The sequence below is a fragment of the Rhineura floridana genome, chromosome 3 (genome assembly GCF_030035675.1).
Source record: "Rhineura floridana isolate rRhiFlo1 chromosome 3, rRhiFlo1.hap2, whole genome shotgun sequence".
Taxonomy (NCBI): Eukaryota; Metazoa; Chordata; class Lepidosauria; order Squamata; family Rhineuridae; genus Rhineura; species Rhineura floridana.
In genome coordinates, this window is record NC_084482.1 from 37,692,614 (window position 1) to 37,714,037 (window position 21,424).

Genomic DNA, 21,424 nt, shown 5'->3' on the forward strand with positions numbered 1-21,424 from the left:
ACCAGCATCAAAATGACACACTGAGGATGCTTTCCTCAAGTGGTAAATTTAATTCTTGGCAGGGCTCCCTTAAGACATTTTTCTGCCTGAGGCAAAGCCACAAATGATGTCCCTCCTTCCTGAAGTCGAGATGTTTACTACCCAGGGTTGGTCAAATAATTTTGGCAACTGAGACAGAAAATCCTAGAAGGGCATCTCTCCCTCCGTGGTAGTAGAAATACAATGATAATAAATTAGATGCCTAACAATTTGCTGCCTTTTCGTGACATCCAAAATAATGTCTCACTCTGCCTAATGGTAGGGCTGGCCCCAATTCTTGATTTAACTTTGTTGAACCTTTTAAACTGGAAAGCAAATTCACACATCTGTCCAACTCTTAATTCAAAAAGCAGATGTAGGTTCTTCACTTGAATATGGGTTCCACTCCATTGCTGCCTCCTTACCTCACCAGTAGTGAAATTGAAGCAAAAAATCCCCAATATGTCCAGGTATAGAAACTTGCATTTGTTCAGATCATATTCCTATACGTGTATGTTGAAATTCAGCAACATAATGATTTATACAATGCTTTAAGGCTGGAGAAGTAAACTTAAATTTGTTTCACTCTGTTTCTAAATTTAAGTTTACTGACTATCACCTGTACAGCTAGTATAGCACAGTGGGAGGAGAGCCTGGCTTGGAGTCCAGATTCTGTGAGTTCAAATCCCAGCTCCTGTCTCCTGGGTGTCAAGGGCCAGCTGAAGATCCACCCCACAGTGAGTAGCTCAGGGGTTATGTGCCCTGCCACCTGTGCAGCCGTGGGCAAGCTGCATAGTCCCAAGGAGCCCAGTTGCCCCCCAGCTGGCAGTTGCGGACAAGGAAGGGGCCGGCTTGTGCAGCTGTGGCAAGCTGAGCAGGCTCTAGCCAGCTGGGGAGGACTAGCCTCAGAGGGAGGCAATGGTAAACCCCCTCTGAATACCACTTACAGTGAAAACCCTATTCATAGGGTAGCCATAAGTCAGGATCGACTTGAAGGCAGTCCATTTCCATTTCCAACTATCACCTGACCTATTGTTAGCCTGGGCTTGTTTATCTTGCCTAGATTGCTTCTTGTAATGACTTCAGTGTCGTTCTTGAAGTTAACAATTTTGCAAAAAGCTCCACTGTATTGAACAGCTCAGATTCAGCATAGTTTATCTTGTTTATCTAGAGGTCTCATATTATGAACAGCTGATGATAGGATTGAGCTGTCCTCGATCATAGGTTTCAGCACTGACACACACACACCGTTTGTTCTGGCATGTAAAGGCCTAGCACTAGTGCAGCAACAAGGAATTCTATACATTTAAAAGATGTAGCTTGTCATTCATCATCAGACTTAATGGTTCAAAATATGCATTATAGAGGCTGAGTTCAAAGGTCTGTAATAGTAGTGTTTATACTTGAACAGGAGAATTGCCTGTAAGTGCATGGGATTCTTTTCTCTGACAGAAAACTCTGAATAAGATTTTAAAGCTTAATGCATAAATAAAAACACATTCTTCTCCTGTGCCATTTTGCTTACTTTGGTATTTCTGATGCCAAACTCCCACAATTGGCTTTATTGACAGACTTCCAGGAAAAAATGGGGAGATAAGAACTTGTGTTTCTGGTAGTTACGGTACATGTTGAAACTTAAGGTACAGTCATTCATCTTATCAGTTTTGAAATTGCAAGAGAAACCACTAGGTCAAAAGTGGATGTTTATGCTTTCTGGAGCATATAGAACATTAAACTATAGATTTTTTGGTTAGCTTTGTACAATTGACAAGTGCTTACAGCTCCTATTCCTGTTTAACATATTATTTTACGTGGGACTCGGTGGGGCTTCTTATTACAGCTTGACATATAGCTAGGTCTTCAGCTAGGCACTGAAAGGAACTCGAGGCCATCTATGAGCTTGAAATCTTGGGCTTTTCTAATGTAAAGCACTTTAAAACTTGGGAGTTGAAAGATCCTAGTACAGTCCTGGAATTACAAGGCTAGAGTCCCGAAAGTCATCAAATGTAAAACTCTGCTGCCTCACAGGAGGCTCTTTCATATATCAGCAACAGTCCACATAACCCATACAATGGATTTTTGTGTACAGTCTTGGTCCGGTGAAAATTCAAGACGTGTCCAGATTGTGATTGGGGGTGGGGTTTGGGTTATAGCACAAGTGGGTGAACTAAAATTTGACAAGGTGTGATTTCTGTGTCTTCAGAACCCAAACCATTCACACTGACTTTCATTGAATAGGAATGGTCCTTGAACCCTCTTCTCTCCCTCTCCCACCCACCACTGCTACCAGGTACAGGCATACCCCGCTTGAACGTTCGCAATGGGACCGAAGAGTATACTTTAAGTGAAAATCTACTTTAAGTGAAGCAATTGTCTTCACTTGTACTGCACTCAATCACCACTAGATGGCAGCGGCGTCATGCCAATAACATGTACGTTATTGCGAAGCGCACGAACGTTAAGCGGGGTATGGGGACGAATGGAGCATGTACGTTATAGCGAGGCAACGTTAAGCGGGGTATGCCTGTACTTTTATCTTGCTGCAATCCTAAAGTCTCTCTTGCTCTCCCACTCTCCGCTAGTGTCCTGAAATTCAAGACAGTGGCTATTTGGACAGCGAAAGTGTGTACATTGAAGCCGATCTCTTTCCTGATGAAGACAACATGACCCTGGCCCAGCAGGAAGTCCACCATGAGTCTGATATGGACAGTGCCATTGAAAGCGCCCACAGCTCAGAGGCATTGGATGTGTGTAGGAGTGAGGCGAAGGATAGCATGCTGGGTGGCCTCTTCCTGCCTGGAGATAAGTGAGTAAAAAGCTCTTGAGTGAAGGGCTGCTTTATATATACTGCTTTTCATCTTAACACACTGACCTGGTCCTTCCAAAAACATCATACTTGTGCCAAGTTCCCCTCTTCTTCCCTATGCGTGAACAGAACAGCTGAGACAAGGACACAAGCAAAGAAGCGAGGCAGGGCCAAAGCTGGGCAGAAATCAAGTGAAGATTTTGTAGCTGCAAACATGATGTAGCAGCAAAATACAGAATATGCTCCATTGCGCAGATGGAGACTGCAGGAGGCAGAAGATTCAAAGCAGGAGTAGCCAACATGGTGCCCTCCAGATGATGTTGGACTCCAGCTCCCATCATCACTGACCATTGGCCATTCCAGCTGGGGCTGATGGGAGTTGGGAGTATAACAATGCCTGGAGAACACCAATCTATATTATCCTAAGTTCAAGGCTTCCACCCTGAGGCCTCAGAAGTCTACAAGACTTATGTTCAGATATTTATTTATTACATTTCTATCCTACTCTATCTCAGCATACACCATTCTCTTTTTACCCTGCAACATGCCTGTGAGCTAGGTTGGGCCAATTTCTCTTTCTCAGCCTAAAGTCACTGAGTTTCATGGCTAAAGTGTAATTTCAGTCTAGCCTAATCAGAACTTATAACCATTGTACCACGCTAGCTAGCTCTCTTATCAATGTATGATGTGCATGGTGCAATTTTCCTCCCTCCCGTTATGTCTTTATGATGCAGGAAAAAGTAATACTAAAAGCAACCTTTGAGGTTAGCCAAGTACAGTTTCAGAGAAGGCTGCATCCAGCAATCTATATGCCCGGCCCAGTAACAGCCATTATAAAGCTAGACTAGACTATTGTGGAGTGAATTATATATGTACAATAAGATTTGTTAAAATGTGTTAGGATTGGAATAACTTTTCCAGGACATATTTAATATTCTGTTTGCGCTGGATTTTTCTATGAGAGCCTAGAGCTAGTTAGTATCTGTTGTTGTTGTTTAAAAACAGCAATGTGGGCTGTCTCATGAAGTTACAAACAATTACTTAGGCCAGTGGTTCTCAAACTTTTTTGGTTCGCGGCACACTGTAAAACATATAAAATTTTCTGGCGCACTTTGTGTACAAAATTAAAAATATATTAATATATTTTAGGGCCTAGCCTAGATATTAATTGGTCATGGATGCAATAAATTTCTATACAAATGGGTTTCTTCTCATTTTTAAAATACACTTTCATAATATTTGCGGCACACCTAGCCACCTCTTGCGGCGCACCGTTTGAGAATCACTGACTTAGGCAAATGTCAAGGACACCATTTCAGATGAGAGTGGGGAAGAGCTTTCATCAGGGAAGAGCGACATTCAGCTAGGATAAATCACTAAGTATACATTAAGGGTGTGTGGTTGTGATTGTTGCCTTTTTACATATATGCACACACACAGTGAGTTTAAAAAAAAGCGCAATGGACAAGTGTCAACATACATACCAAGTGTATGTAAATTGACAGGCTGACAGCATATCATGTATATATAACAGTAGTCACTCAGTATTGTAAAATCAGTGAAACTGTCAGAGAAATAGATGTTCTCTTTATGTTTTATGGGAATATATTTCTAGATGATTTTTATCAAGTTTTCAAAAACATAGAAATACAAAAAAAAAGATCCATAGATAAAGAGAACATACAAAGTGAAAACAATCATGTAGAATAAATGCATGTGGTCTAAAACCTGAGTAGAGGAGGCTTCTCTTCTCTTCCCCCTCCCCCCTTGGGACAAAAGCTGGATTGTCCCATTAATCTTAGGGTGGCTATTATAACACATCTCTTGCCCCATTTATCCCTACCTTCTCAAAATAAGCAATGGCTGTGATCCAAATTTTGAAAGGACCTTCTGGTCTTGAATTTGGAAGGGGCCCTGTTAGAACTGCAGGCAAAGAGAGAGAAACCCTCGACGTGCTGAGCCAGCAACCAGCCAAAAATAAAAGTGGTAATTGTTTATTGCAGCCTGATGCATTTTGTGTATCAAAAAACACTTTGTCAAGGGTAATCTGTAAAAGTATACATATGAACAGCATTCAAATCAATTATAAGTACTTAAAATTTAAACTATAATACAAAGTTTATGAATGTATCTATTAAAAATGAACAATACCATCATACCTGAATGTATACATTTATAAATGTATCTATTAAAAATGAACAATACCTGAAAGCTGAGTCATGAACTATAATCAATAAGGAAGAGGGACAACTAAACTGGAACAAAATACAAAATAAAACTTCACAGGATTATACATACACCCCAAATTGTGAAATTCGTACAGAGCTTCTCTAATTTGAATAAACCTGGATTAAGCAAGTAAGTGGAGAGGAATACAGAGGTCCAATATCTTGTATACATAACATGCTGTTATCTAATCAATACAACAAACTGAATTTTTGGGAGTAGCTGGTGTGATGCCCCTGTATTTCGATTACTGTAAATATGGTAAGTGCAGGTTTTGTAGGGTAAAAGTGGTAAGTAGAGTGAGTGAGAGGGGGGAGTACATGGGCTAGAATGCTGTATTGTGATTGGCTGAGTGTTTGAGTGGCTGAAGGTATAAATGAGAGGATGACAGCTGAGAAAGTTCTGTTGGTTGGGTCGGTTGGTTGTGGAGTTTGGGTTTTGGAGTTGGTTGTGGGTTGGATTATATTTGGCTGGTACTGAGGCAAATTATATATGACTAGAAACATAAAGAGGAGCACAATATCTGAAACCATACGCTTGTTAAATACACCTAAAGTAATTTGTTATTTCCTGGTGTTTATAAATAAATATTTTATTGGTTTACCAAAAGTCTGATCCTTGGCTGGGGCTTTCACAGACCAGAAGGGTGGGCAGGGTAATTACCAAGGTTGGGAAACAGTATCAGTGGTAGCAGTGGTGAAGAGATAGTGTATCATCAAGTATCCAGGGCAACCCAGGGCTGTATGCTTTATAGGCACAAAGATACAGGGGGGTTGTGGCCTGCAAGTGCACCCAGACACAAAGTAACAATAAGCCAGAAAGGGACTAAGGCAAAGTCCCAAAGCAATATTGTGAAACAGGGAGTGGTTGGTGGTGCTGCCTAGCAGTGGGATCTTGCGAGATCTGTGCTAGAGCCGGTGAGAGAACAAATAAAACCCAGGATCCTGACTGGAGGGAACTGACAGGTGGAGGTCTGAGGTGGGATCTTCACAGCTGGCTCTTAGAGAGGGACAGATCAAAAACATGCAAACTTCAAAAATGAAATCAGAAAAAGCTCTGCAAAAAATCTTTTTAAATCTTGAGTGCATGTTTACTTTCAGTTGTTTGTGAAGTTTTCATGTTTTTGATCTGTCCTTCTCTAAGAGTATTATGTTCCATTTTAGTTGTCTCTTTTCCTTAACGATTATAGTTCATGAGTCAGCTTTCAGCAGATCAAGGTATTGTTCATTTTTAATCGATAAATTCATAAACATTGTGTTATAATTTACATTTTTAAGTACTTATAATTGATTTGAATGTTGTTCATATGTATACTTTTACAGATTACCCTTGACAGAGGGTTTTTTGATACCCAAATGCATCAGGCTGCAATAAACAATTAGCAATGTTCTTGCTGGTTGGTGGCTTGGCACTTTGAGGGTTTCCCTCTCTTTGTTTGTGGGGCATTTGGGGTGCCTCCCTCTTCGCTCTCCCGCCCTGTTAGAACTGCCTCTTTGCATATGTTCTGATGTTCTCTTTTCACCCCAAGGTCAAGCTCCCTCAACCCTTCCGCAGCATCTGACCTCTCCACCTATTCCACTGCCTCCTTGATCAGTAATGAAGAACAGTTTGAAGACTATGGAGAGGGCGATGACGTAGACTTCACCCCAAGCAGCCCTTGCCCTGATGATGAAAGCAGAACAAATGCCTACTCGGACCTTGGCTCATCAGTTTCTTCCAGGTTGGGTATTTCTGTTTTGATATTAACCTTTCTTTCCCCTTCTTGGGGGTTGGGGAAACTGTCTACATATTCTAGCCCAGTGACGTTTTGTAGTTGCTTCATTTTTCATGAATGCAAAATCCAGGTTTTGCCTTTGCATCCCCTTTTTCAGAGAAAGCTTTGTAACTATCTTTCCCAAACCCTAAGAAGATTTATGGAAATGTGGCACATCATGTAATCCCAGCTGAAAAAAATAAAAACAACAACACTACGAGTGTTTTCCTCTGTGTGCTATTTTTTAAATATAGTCATTGAAGACAGTCTTGGAAAAATATTTAGAAAGCCTGAATAGCAAAATAATTGCATCCTAAATCATTGTTCGTTTAAATAATGAGAGGTGATTGTTTATCTGCACAGGGAAACGCTAGAGCAGCTTTCCCCAAGCTGGTGCCCTCTAGGTATTCTTGGACTACATATCCCATCAACCTTGTCCATTTGGCTGGGTGTGATGAAAGTTGGAATAACATCTGGAGGGCAACAGAATGGGGAAGGCTGCTTCTAGAGGCCTTTCATCCACATAACCTGCATTAGTCACTGAAATGATATTGTTCATTTGATAACATATCCTAAGATAAAATGGAGGTGTGTAGAGGAGGGCCAGAGGAGCCTAGGGCCTCTACAAAATTGCATATATACATGTAAAGGCCAGAATCAATCCTGCCAACCCATCTGGACTGTCAGCCTTGGACACAGTTTAGCATCCATAAAACTGGGCCTATGGAAGTGTGGAATTACTGGCCAAGGACTGTGATTCTCAGTTTCACCTTCATGTAGAGAGATCAGAGACTGAAGTGAGGTAAATAATAATAATAATGTTAATAAGCAGAAATTTAACTAGGAAGGAAGAAAAGCATCATGGAACATTTACAGCAGAATCTTATAGATGTTTACTCTGGAGCAAGTTTCATGAGTTCAGTGGACTTACTTCCAAGTAAATTGATATATTTAACCCATTTTAATATCTCTGCCTTTCCACCAACAGTGCTGGTCAGACCCCAAGAAAAATGAGGCATATTTATAATAGTGAGCTGCTGGATGTCTACTGTACACAGTGCTGCAAAAAAATCAACCTGCTCAATGACTTGGAAGCCAGGCTGAAAAATCTGAAAGCAAACAGGTGAGTAAGAACAATGGAGTGTCAACAGGACCTGCTGGAGCATACATATTGGGAAAGGGGGGCTTCAGGCATGTTGATGGTGAGGTTGTATTACTTCTAGTAATAAACCAGGAATGAAGGATATAATTTCATCATGGTTGTCAGCTGGAATAACATTTTGTAGGCTGCAATCCTGTATGCACTTACCTGGAAGTAGGTCCCATTGAACTTGATAGGCCTTGCTGTGGAGTGGACCAAGGTTGGATTGCACTGCAAGTTGATTTTTAATTGATTAAATAAGTGTATGTTAGTGAAACCACAATATTAGTGTCCTTTTGAGGGAAGTACAAGATGGCTTATTCCGGGATAAACAAAAGCTATAGTACATATATTAGGCGGAAAGTCATCTAAGACAACTTTGAATGACAGTCCAGCCAGTTTAAATTTGGTTTTTATTTCTGAATTCAGTAAAGTTTTATAGTTCACTCCTGTATGTGTCTACTTGGCAATAAACCACTACTGAATTCAGTGGTGTTTACTTCCAAGTTGGGATGGATGATCAGCCTGTTTTTGTCAGTTTCTCATGCAGTCAATTATAAGCCCCCCCACACAAATATGTGCATTTTAATTGTACATATTTAATGCATTCTTCCCCTAAAATACACATTTTGTATGCTTTTCAATGTTTCCCCTAAAATACTATTTTTAGGCATTATTGTAAATCTGTAAAATATCTGTCAAATATGCATATTGGTGGATAGTCTTGGAACCAGATTTGCATTGCTGTATTCTGAAAAGCATGTAATCTGTCTGGAATATGTAAAGATCAGACTGGACCAGTGAATTAGGTCAGTTTACTTCAAAATGTGGACCAAAAGCTCATTTCTTTTTCTCCTCTGCTTCCAAGTTAGTGGGTACAGGATTGTAGCCTAAATGTACTGATTAAACCATTTAAAGAATGCAACTATAAAGTACATAAAAATATTGACTATACACAAATCAATCACTATGTTTTTGTGAGATTTCAACTTCTTATCATACACATCTTGGCTGGCATTAATCACTGCCAAAGGCTTTTAGGCTGTTTCAATCTATCCTGTCTTAAAGCGGGAAGAATACCAAGAGTTATTCTGTCCACTGCGGCACTATAGGATGAATCACTCTGTGTTGCCTTTGGTTTGAGGCTTCCTTTCTCTTCAGAAGCCAGAGCTGCTGTTTCTTGCTTGACTATTAAGCACAAACTGATCACTGTGTTCTTCCAACATGTTTGTGGCAACTTTTTAGAAGAGCTTAAAACATTTACCGTTCCTAGGCCTTTTGAGGGACATGGTCATAGCTTAGTAATCAAGTACATGCTCTTGCATGCAGGAAGCCCCAGGTTCAATCCTTGGTCACTCTGTTTATAATTCTCCTTCTCCTTACACTCTACCCACATCTAATTCCAGGAGCTAGTCTGTCAAGCAGAAACCTCTGAGCTTCCTCAACTTGCCCAGCACTGCTAGGCAACCCTACCATTGCAAGCTAGGCCCATCCTCAGAAAATTCTGAGATTTTATTTTGCTGTTTAGTTTTTCTCAGGATTCAGTTCCTGTTGTGTCTGCCTGAGAATGTGCCATTGCAAAGACTATTCACAGTCCTGCTTCTGTTGCACTGAAGGAAGCCATCCTTCATATGAGTTGGGGGTGGAGAACCGTTTTCTTTTTTTTGTCAAGGACTGCATTTCCTTGAGGCTGACCTACTGGGGTCACATGCCAGTGACGAGCAGGGCCAGAGCCAAAAGTAGGTGAAGTTTGCAGCATTGTAAGGTTGCATAGTCTCTGTTCTCCCCACCCCATCTCTCCTTCTGTTTTGATTCCCCCCAACCCCCAATTAATACAGTTTGTAAATGATCACTTGCAAGAGAGCCCATGTCATTTCAACTGTTTGTCAGCTCTGTCCATTTCCATTTTCTTTTCTCCCACCCTCCTTCACTTCCCCGGGTTTCCCCACCCCATGGTGTACTGCAAGGCTTCCCTCCCTCCTAGACTCAGCTTGCAGAAGCCACAAGTCCTTCCATGTACATGGAAGAGAGAGCAGCTCCCAGAAGGGTGGAGAGCAAGATTGGGGCTGCAGAAGATTAGGTCAGGGCCGCAGGTCCCTTACCACTGATCTAAATGCAACAGACTTCACAATCTGAGCATTGAAAGGGGAGAGAGATTCTACACTCTGCTGTAGGAAATAATTTTTGCCATCTTCTCACTATGCCCTAAAAAAATAGTAGTGATTCAAGCTTCTTAAAGCCTCTCAGACAAATGTAAAAAGCACATTAAATGCCTTTTCTGAATGCTTCTGTCTTTTTATGTTACTGTATTTCATTTGCTACATAGTTCTTATTTATACAGTACCTTGAGTATGCATGGTATCTTAGACTTGCATATAGGCCCCTGTTCCCAGGGAGCTGTCAATCTTAAATGGACAACAGAGGAGAAAATAAGAGGAAGTGAAGGGGGAGAGAAGTGTACTGAGGGATGAAATTTAGCAAATTTTGCTATATTTTGTGATTAAGGAGATAAACCAAAGACCATGCGGGAAAAGTGGGTTTTGAAGGAGCGAGTTTTGTATTGTTTTAATCATTAGTCTTCTGTGTACCCAATGTGGCGTGATATCTTCTGAAGTCCAACATTTGCAAATTTCTTGGGCAAGCTATCTATGGTTCTTACTTCAATTATAATATAATAATAATGGGTTGTGTTCTGTGATGCTGTTCTGCTAGTGCCACAGACTTCTGCTTGTGCAAGAAATGTTTCCTCTTTTCCCTGCAGCTTCCCACACACCCTCAAAATCTGTTCCAGAGAGTTGGAGGACCCTCCAGAGCAGATCTTGAGGGTGCACAGGGAGAAGGAGAAGAAGGGGAAGTCCAGTTGTGAGAGTGGAACTCAGCACATGCAGCTTCGGATACAGTCCTACATTCAACATCACCATACTTGGTGCTTTACAGACTACCAATCTCCCTTAAAGATTTGCGACATCCTATTTAAAAATTGTCCTGCTGTCGGCTCATGCTTCTCTAGGAATGCAGTGATCACTCCTTGAAATGAAAGGAGATTCAGTGTGATCCACTACTTGGTGGGACAGACTTAAGCATGTTGACCCAAAAGCATATCCCACTGAGTTCAGTGGGACATGCTCACTGGTAAACTTTCTTAGGATTGCAACCATAATGCAGAAACTGCAGATTAAGGTTAAACCTAATGTGTCCTATGTCATTCCTTTTTTGTTTCTCCTAGCCCAAACAGAAAAATATCTAGCACAGCTTTTGGAAGGTAAGTAACATTACACATTTCTACATCAAACTTTGCATTTACAATTAACCCTCCTTGAATACAAATGTGCACACAGTTGAGTGTATAACAAAGAACTGTGTGGGGTTTTTGAATGGTATCTAAATTGTGTCAAAGCACTACACTCTGCCCTTATCGGGGCCGGTCCTACTGTTAGGCTTGAAGTGACAGATGCTGGGGACAGCAGAGGCAGTACTCTTGCTGTCCCTCCTAAGCTCCCTAGCCAATTTCCTTCCAATGGAGGGGCAGAGCTATAAATGCTATCCAGCGTGTCCTGTTCCCCCACACACACACTAGCCTGCTGCCTCAGGTACAGTGGAGGACACAGTTCTGTCACCAGGGTTGAAGTAAGATTCAGGGAGGAGCCGGAGGTGTTGGAGGAGCCCAGAATAGTGCTGGGTGATTTCAGTGTCCATGCTGAGGCTGCCTCTAGTATTCCGATTCGGGACTTCATAGCCTCCATGACAACCATGAGGCTGTCTCAAGTTGTTACTGGCCCAACGCATAGGGCAGGGCACACCCTCAACTTGGTTTTTGTTCCAGATGGAAGAAGGGGTGGTCTGGAGATGGGTGGTGGTGGATGTCACCCTATTGTCACGGTCAGATCACTTCCTGGTGAAGTTTACACTTACGGCTCCAATCCTTCCCTGCAGGGGTGGTGGACATGTTAAGATGGTCCACCCCCGGAGCCTAATGGAATCCACAGGATTCCTGAATGCCCTGGAGAAGTTCCCAGTAGATAGAGCAGGTGACCCTGTTGAAGCCCTTGTCACACTGTGGAACAGCAAGGCAAGTTGGGCTCTTGACTCGTTTGCCCCCGAGCGCCCTCTCTGGCATTGTGGAGCCCGGCTTGCAGCTTGGTACACCAGTGAGTTAAGGGCAATGCAACAGGCTGGACAACGGCAAGAGCCCAAGTGGCAAAAGATGTGCTGTGAGGCTGATCATGCACGAGTAAAACATCATAACTGTGCCTACTGTGTGGCGGTGAGGGCGGTGAAGAAGGCCCACTTCTCTGCCTCCATCGCATCCTCAAGTAGCCGTCCGATGGAGCGTTTCCATATTGTCAGGGGTCTGTTGACATCAACTCCAGGAAATGGAGTTTTAGACCCTTTGGAGGCCCACTGTGAATTGTTTGCAAGGCACTTTGAGGGTAAAGTTGCTCGCCTCCGTAGCAGTCTTGATGCCCCATCCACATCTACTGTAGTCCCCAATGAGATGTCCAGTGCAACGTCTGCTGCAACTTCTTGGGAACGGTTTCAATTGATGCGGCCTGATGGCGTGGACATGGTGCTTGCGATGATGCGGCCAGCAATGTGTTCTCTCGACTTGGCTTATTAAAACTTGCCGAGGGGGTCTGACCGAGTGGATCCAGGGTGTGGTCAACACATCATTGCGGAAGGGAGTGGTTCCAGCCGCCTTGAAAGAGGCAGTGATCCGACCATTCCTGAAAAAGCCCACCCTGTACCCATTGGTTTGTGACAACTACCGACCGGTTGCAAATACCCCCTTTTTAGGGAAGGTGATTGAGAGGGTTGTGGCAGTACTCTTGGATGAAACAGATTATCTTGACCCATCCCAGTCTGGGTTCAGGCCTGGTTATGGGACTGAATTGGTCTTGGTCACCCTGATGGATGACCTTTATCAGGGGAAGGAAAGGGGAAGTGCGACCCTGCTTTTCTTACTTGATCTCTCAGTGGCTTTTGATACCATTGACCATGGTATCCTTCTGGGCTGACTTGGTGAGATGGGTATTGGAGGTACTGTTTTACAGTGGTTCTGATCCTATCTCCAGGGTCGCTCTCAGAGAATAGCATTGGATGACTGTCTTTCGGCCCCCTGGCAGTTGTGCTGTGGGGTGCTGCAGGGTACCATCTTGTCCCCCATCCTGTTTAACATCTATATGAAGCCCTTGGGAGCAGTCATCAGGAGATTGGGGGTGAGGTGTCAGCAGTATGCTGATGATACCCAGCTCTATTTCTCCATAACATCCGAATCGAGAGAGGCCATGCAAACCCTGGACCACTGCCTGGACTCGGTGGTGGGCTGGATGAGGGCCAATAAACAGTCTGAATCCTAGGAAGACGGAGGCACTGTGGGTTGGTGGTTCCCAAATTCAGATAACTGGTCAGTTGCCTGCTTTGGATGGGGTCGTCCTCCCTCTGAAAGAGCAGGTCCTTAGTCTGGGGGTGCTCCTGGATCCATCTTTGTCACTAGAGGCCCAGGTGACCTCCGTGGCTAGGAGTGCCTTTTATCAGCTTCAGCTGGTAAGACAGCTGTGGCCATTTCTGGACCAGGGTAGCCTGACCACTGTTGTCCATGCACTGATAACCTCTAGGCTGGATTAATGTAATGCGCTCTGTGTGGGGCTGCCCTTGAGGTTGGTCCGGAAGCTGCAGCTGGTGCAAAATGCGGTGACGAGACTGCTCACTTGGGCAGGGTATTGCCGACATGTCACTCCGCTGCTGAAATAATTGCACTGGCCAAGTTCAAGGTTCTAGTTTTGGTGTACAAAGCCCTATACTGCTTGGGACCAGAATACCTGAAACACCGTCTTACCGCTTATATACCCATTCGATCACTGGGCTCTGCAGGTGAGGGCCTCCTGCAGATACCATCTTATCAGGAGGTTTGTTCTGCACAATATAGGAAACAGACCTTTAGTGTGGCAGCACCTACCCTGTGGAATTCCCTCCCTTTGAACATTAGGCAGGCGCCATCTCTGCTATCTTTTTGGCGCCTTTTGAAGACTTTCCTCTTTCAACACGGCTTTTAAGTTGAGACCTATCCCAGTCTGCATCTGTGTTAGAATTGCTTGTAGACCACTTCCGGGAAGGGTGACTTAGCCTGTGCCTGCTTTTGAGACGGGCTCCTGCCTCAAAAGAAGCTTATTCAGATATATCAGTCAGATTTTTTTTTTTTTTGACTGATTAAACTTCTCCCGGGTAGGGAGAAACGAAGAGATTAACCTCAAAGCCTATTTTTGTTGGGACGACCAGATCTCATTGATTTATGGGACGAGGTCCAGCCGACGAAGGTGGGACGGATTTTCAACAACAAGCTCTATCTGATAAAGCGAACGTTCATCTTGTCTTCTAAGAGAGAACGCACTAACAGGCAAGCACCCTTCTTTCTATATTTTTCTTTTACTTGACTTAAATTGTTGCTGTTTAAAAGAGATTTGCCAGATTGATCGGTTTTTGACATCTCACTGGGGAGCCATAACTTCTCTCTGCTACTCACTAATTAATAGCTTATCTCTGTTTTTGTTGCAAAAAGCTGTCCTGGATTTGCATTCTAAAGATATACACAGAAGAGGGATTTCTATTCCAGATTTTTATTTTGAAGAATATTATATTGTCTGAGACTACTCTCTTTTTGGTCTATTTTATTTTGACGAATCTGTTTCCTGACGACCGCCATTAATTGTTTCGATCCTGGGAACTGCATTTTGTTTACTTAAGCATGGAGAGATAAGGCTGTCTGCTCTGTTTATACTGTGATGTCACCAAGTTTGGAGTATTAACCCAATTGTTGCTGAAATAAGAAGTGGTTTTCCTATATTTTTCTTTTAAAATGGCAATTAAGAAAGTGGCTGAGAATCTGGAAATAACTATGTTTCAGAAAATAATGGATGAGATTGAGATAACGAAACAAAACCTGCGACAGGATTGTAAGGAGCTGAAAATTGAATTGAGTAAAATGAAGCAGGAGATTAAAGATATAGGGGTCCCTGTGAGAGAGGTGACCCTGGAAGGGGTCCCTGTGAGAGAGGAGACCCCGGAGATTGGAACAAACGTGGAACAGGAAAAAGATTTGGAGTCTATGGACTTTAGAAACAAAATCTATTGTTTGGAGACACAGGAGATTAAAGACATAGGGGTCCTTGTGAGAGAGGAGACCCTGGAGACTGGAACAGGGGTCCCTGTGAGAGAGGAGACCCTGGAGACTGGAACAGGGGTCCCTGTGAGAGAGGAGATCCCGGAGATTGGAACAAACGTGGAACAGGAACAAGATTTGGAGTCTATGGACTTTAGAAATAAAATCTATTGTTTGGAACTCAATGTTATCTCTGAAGAAATTAATGAAGATTCTAGAGATAAAGTTATCAATGGCATGGATAATCTTCTGGACTGGAATGATGTGATGGAGCCCAATATAGAGAAAATCTATGGAATTAACTGCAGCCATGTGACAATGGAAAAACTTTCAAGAGATGACCCAGTGTATTTTGAAAAAAAGAACAGAGATATGATTTTACAGCAGTATTTCAGCAACCTATTCAGAATGGATGGCAAGAAAATATTTGGGATAGAGGTAATTCCCATTAGACTCTTACTATATGACTATGGCTTTGACAGCAAGATTATTATGGAATACTGATAATGGAAGATTGGATACTGAAATTACTGGACTTAACAAGACTACTGAAGATGGAAGATGGAAAATGGAACTAATAGGGATAATAGAACAATGGCTACTGAAATTACTGAACCTAACAGATTCTGATGTGATGGATTAATTGAAATGTTTATTTTGACTATGGTTATGACAATAAGATTATCATAATTAGTAATGAGATGGATTAATCGATATGCTTATCTGGAAAAAAAAATTGATAGATATATTTCTTAAAGAATTGAAACCTCTCTTTGACTTTTTGTGGAAAGAATAAAGTAATGTTTATGAGATTTGATGATTAAGTAAGATAACTACTGGAGGAAAGTGATTTTATAATATGACTTAAGAGACAGGATTGTTATATATTATAGACTTATAACTGATTTGATCTTTGACAAATGGGAAGTCAATATTTTACTCTTTATTTTTTATTTTTGTTTTTTTTTCTCTTTTTTTTTTTTTTTTGTTTGTTTAACTATTTTTGATTTTGTTTTTTGTCTTTGAATGTTTTATGATTTTGTCTTGTATGTTTTATGAAAATCTGAATAAAAATTATTGAAAAAAAAAAAAAAGAATTGCTTGTTAATATGTTTTTTTAATAATGTTTTTAACCCTTTTTAAAAGATGTTTTAAAGCTTTTAAAAAATGTTTTTAACATTATTTTGTTTTAATGTATTTTAAGGTCTGTTTTTATCATGTTTTAAAGTGTTTTAGCACTTCTGTTTGCCACCGTAGGCTCCTGCTAGGAGGAAGGGCGGGATATAAATCAAATAATAAATAAAATAAAATAAATAAATAAGATTCAGCTGTCAGCATCTATATCCGGAATGGGGCAGGGGCACAACCTTGTCCTTCATCTCAGGTAGCAAAATGTCTTGGGCGAGCCCTGGCCCTGATGTGGAGATCTTCTTTGACCTTCAAGCTGCTTCACTTCATCTTGACCAAAAGTCAGAAGTCCATCTGGTGTTTTGTGTTGGTTAATAATGCCTGCTGGGAAAAGCTCCCACATGTTGAATTTCTGCTTGTCATCCTGCTTTTACAAAAGCAAAAAGGCTTGACTACCTTAGGTCCCAGTTTCACACTTTTTATGGTCAAACAAGGTACACAGTCCTTTTCTCTCATATCCTATGAGTGTTTCCTCATTCTGGATTTACCACAATATTTTCCTTCTCTTCCAACACGAAATGTACATTGACATAGCAGAATTGCTGCTTTAGCTATTGGCCTGCTTTCTTTTTTCTGTGAAAGATCATCTTAAGCAAAACAAGGGCTGGACAATTTCTTGATGCGTAGGATCACACTGGTCGCTGTTTCTTTGAGAGCGTGGCTTTATTAAAGATGATGTGGGCATGCAACATTGAGAATGAGGCAAGAATAAGAATAAAGTAGAGCATGGCCCAACGCTTGCCACCATGACCTCTCAGGTATTTTCCTTATCTTCTGTGAATGGAAATGCTCCAGCATATATGGACATTCACAACTGCACATGCAAATGTGATGTATAAGGATGCTCCATTCATGCTGTGGAGCTGCAGACTCACAGCATTATTGTGACCTAAAAGAAAGTTACTACAGAAGTGGTAAAATATAGCCAAGTTCCTAGGAAGTTAATATCAATATTTCAAGAAGCCTTTTAAGTAGGGACTTTATCTCAGTCTGCGTCTCTGTTGGAATTGCTTTTTTAATGCATTTTAAAGGTTTTTGTTTTTTAAAAAAGATGTTTTAAAACCTTTTTGTTAAGAAAAGATGTTTTCCAAGGATGTTTTGTTTTAATATATTTTAAAGTATGTTTTTATGATGTTTTAGAGTGTTTTTAGTGCTTTTGTTTGCCGCCGTGGGCTCCTACTGGAGGAAGGGCAGGATATAAATCAAATAAATAAATATCTGCATTGGTAATTGTTCTGATTTGTGGCTTTTCAACATCAGAAATGTCCCCACTAAAGTGACATGCAAAGCCCTCTTCCTTTCCAGGTGCCTTACAAAGAGTCACAACAGCTGTCCTCTTGTCTTCCTGACAGGCAACTTTTCCATAACAGCAACTTCAGCAGCAGCAATGGCAGCACTGAGGACTTGTTCAGAGATAGCATAGATTCATGTGATAATGATATCACAGAAAAGGTGAGGTGCTTTCACATCACAGTGAAGAAAGGCTCTGGGCCTGGGGGGGTGAACCTGTGGCCCTCCACATAGTGCTAGACTACAACTCCCATTATCCCTGACCATTGGCCATGCTGGCTGGGGATGATGGAAACTGGAGTTCAACAGCATCTGGAAGGGGCATAGGTTCTCTGCCTTTGCCCTAAGGATTTGTCAATACACCCAATATACTTTTTTATGTGTCAGTTTATAGGATTGAAGCTTTCCTGAACTATAATGCAGCCTTACCCAACCTTTGGGTCCCCAGATGTTGCTGGACTACAATTTCCATAATACCTGACCATTGGCCATGCTGGCTGTGGCTGATTGAAGTTATAGTCCAGCTGCATCTGGGGACCCAAACGTTGGGAAAGGCTGCTGTAGTGCAATATATGAGTATGATACATATCGAAACTAGTGAGTAGTTGGGGAAGTGTGTAAATAATGCCAAGTTTTTAATATGGTTTTTTTGCTAGGGCTGGTAAATCTACAGCCTGCATGACCATTGCCAGCCTGCAAGGGCAATTAACCAGCTGCAGTGAAATTCTATTATGGTAGCAGAATGGACACTCTGACTCTGTTCCCTTCACGCACTCACTGCATACAGGTCAGAGCACTCCCAAGACACCAAGGTACATTCCAGTATGGTCCGATGTTTCCTGAGCCGTTACCTTAATAAACTGTTAAGGTCAAACTTGCTCTTTCCCCAGTTCTGTTTCCCATAAGCCATGTAGGGGAAGAAGTTTACATCCTCTTTCCTTTTTATAGGTTACCTATTTAGAGAAAAAAGTGACAGAACTGGAAAATGATAGCATGACAAATGGTGACCTGAAGAGCAAATTGAAACAGGAGAACACACATCTGGTCCACAGGTAATCTGGTATGCTGCCTGCTGTTTCCTTCCTGCAGTCTCCACGGAGCTATAAGGAGAGACCAAAGACTCTAGCAAAAATTAAGTGATAATGATCAGTTGAACCTGCTGGCTAAATGCTTTCAAAGCTGAAGAATTTCCTCAAAACAGATGCTCTGAATGTTTGTAAGAGTTGTGATATGAGGTTGGGCGAGGAAGTCTCTTAAAAAAGAGTCAAACTAGATGCAATCCTAAATGCATTATTAGAAGCTATGCCTATTTAAAAAAAATGTAGTGATAGATTTGGAGAGGGTGACTTTCATTGGGGCTGCTGCAGATGGGGAGGGAAAATTCCCAGTCATGACTCCAATAAATATTCTTTCAGAGTGGTTTAATAGTCCCTCTTCCCAGGGAACTCTGGGAATTGTAGCTCTATGAGGGGAATATGGGTCTCCTAACCACTCTCAGCACTCTTCACAAACCAAAATTCCCAGAATTCTTTGGGGGAAGACATGACTCTTTAAAGTGGTATGATGCTACTTTAAATGCACAGTGCAGATGCAGCCTAGCCTGACTGTCATCTTTCCCTCCTTTGTCAGCCTGCCACCACCCCCACTTTCAGTTAATAAATCATGAAACAGAAAGCCATAGTCAAGAAGAGGTGCAAGTCAGGATCGCCACACCCACAGTGGCGACAGAACAGCTAGCTCAAGCAGACACATTCTTGAGGCAGTGTTCATTTTGGGCTCAGCCAGGCTAAGTTACCAAGGCCAGCAATGCAGGCTGCCCAAATGGCTTGACCACTGCTGAAGTAAAGGGTCATCAAGCAAGCAAGGGAACAGGAAGTAGTGAAAGGAATTCAAACGGGGGAATAAAAGGTAAAGAGGCAGGGTGGGCAGTAGTGGGAAATTGGAGCTGCAGAGCCACCCCACTGACACTGTGAGCTTTGCAGCAGCTTAATAGGGCTGGGATGGGCAGGGAGGTTGAGATTTTGTGGGTGCACATTGGCTCCCCTGGTGCATCCACACAGTCCTGATCTTGCCAACACCCTGTCCTGCCCCAGCCCTGTCCAGGCAAGCTGCAGTGATGCTGATGTCAGGATGGCGGCTCTGCAGTTCCGACCCACCAGCTGCTACTGAGGGTGGGAGTAGATGTCTAAACCCCACTCCCAAACTCTACCAGATGTGGACTGTGTTATTACTTTGGTCAATAGAGCAACAACTTCTCTCGCTGCTTGGGATCAGATGATATCTTTCAACTTGATACATACATACTTGTGTGTAGACAAAGGATGGATGGATTTGGGTGGGATAATAGGCAGAGTAAGCAAGTGGAGAGTCCAACTGGATCCTAAGAGCAGGCCCAATTTCCCCTAAGTTGGGTAGCCAATGAAGTGCCTTCCGAATGTTGTTGGACTCCAACTCCCACCATCTCTGACCAATAGCCATTCTGGCTGGGGCTGATGGGAGTTAGAGAACACCAGGCTGTATTATCCTGATAGACAGAATAAAATTGTGTAGGGGGGATGGGGAGGAGGATCCACTTGTGGCCAGATGCATGAGTGAGGTGAGAAACTCTGGAGAGGGCTTCACAGGCGACAGATTGCCATTGTGTGCCATCATCTCCAGGTTTGCTGCATCTGTTTATCATACATTTTTTTAAAAAAAATACAGTGGTGTCTTACTTTTTGCAGAAATTGTCATAAATTGAGTATTTTGTGAATGTTCAGGAGATGGTGTCTTGGAGAGGATACTGGAAATTGTCATCTGATTGGGGGGGAAATATATTGTGCTGGCAACAGCCGAGTCCAACAGGGATGCTAAAAGAGCTGTGTGCGCTATCTCCAAGCATGCCTGTTGAAATGGTTGTAGTTAAATAAGTGACATGTTGTTGGTTGTTTTGCTTTAGAGTTCATGAACTTGAAGAACTCTTGAAAGACCAAGAGACGTCAGCTGAGCAGACTCTGGAAGAAGAGATAAAAAGGCACAGAGAAGCATATAGCAAGTACGAAAAAGAGAAGAGCACTGAAATTGAGTTGCTGAGTACAAGGTAGGAGCTATAACTGTGCCCTTCCTCTCTGGATGGCTTTGTTTCCAAGGTGCTAAAGCACGTTTTCTTGTGTTCCCGTTAACAGACCAAGAACCAGCAAACCTGTTCTTTTGCCCCACAGTTCCAACTTTCACCTATTTATTTATTTATTTTGAAAAAGAATCTATAAAAGCACTTGTTTTTTTTTAAAAAAAATTGCAAAGCAACATGTGAAAGATAAGAACAGCGCATAATAAAATAGCATAAAACCAGTATAAGAGAACATATTCACATGTTACTCCTGAATATACAAGCAACATAAGTGTTACTAAACACACACGGCAATGCCGTCTACCATTGTATGCCATCCATAAAGTTCTTCTGTGATGATGGAACTTGTTCTGTTTCATTTATATCCCACTTTTCCACCGTGCTCCATAGTTTTCTTGTTTCTTCCCTGCTGCTCCCTTGCAGGACCCCCATTTTATCCTCTGGACATGCCTGTGAGGTAGGTTAGCTTGAAAAAGAATGATTGGCTCAAAGTCATCCACTGAGTTCATGGCTGAGTAGAAATAGAATCTGGATCTCCCTGGTCCTAGTCCAACACTAACTGAGGGGTGGGAATCCTAGGCTCAGGGGCCAGTTTCAGCCTTCCAGGCTTCTCCGTCTGACCCTCAGAACTCTCCTCAGGCCACACTTCTCACTGGCCCTGCTTCACCCCCCCCCCAATTGTTTTGCCTGGCTGGAGTGTGTTCTTCATCTCTGATAATGCCTCCTGCTTGCCTGGA

The 21,424-nt window shown here is 42.3% G+C and overlaps 1 protein-coding gene across 3 annotated transcripts in view; it reads left to right on the forward strand.

The window, feature by feature from the left end:
• The window catches only part of RAB11FIP4 (RAB11 family interacting protein 4), a 62,792-nt gene that overhangs the window by 24,660 nt on the left and 16,708 nt on the right, over positions 1-21,424 (forward strand). For all 3 annotated transcript variants that reach the window (XM_061615337.1, XM_061615339.1, XM_061615338.1), the window contains exons 2-8: positions 2,601-2,824; positions 6,579-6,770; positions 7,792-7,926; positions 11,171-11,206; positions 17,641-17,740; positions 18,527-18,630; positions 20,517-20,657. In XM_061615337.1, the coding sequence (XP_061471321.1) occupies positions 2,601-2,824; positions 6,579-6,770; positions 7,792-7,926; positions 11,171-11,206; positions 17,641-17,740; positions 18,527-18,630; positions 20,517-20,657 (932 nt within the window). The remainder of the gene's footprint in view (positions 1-2,600; positions 2,825-6,578; positions 6,771-7,791; positions 7,927-11,170; positions 11,207-17,640; positions 17,741-18,526; positions 18,631-20,516; positions 20,658-21,424) is intronic.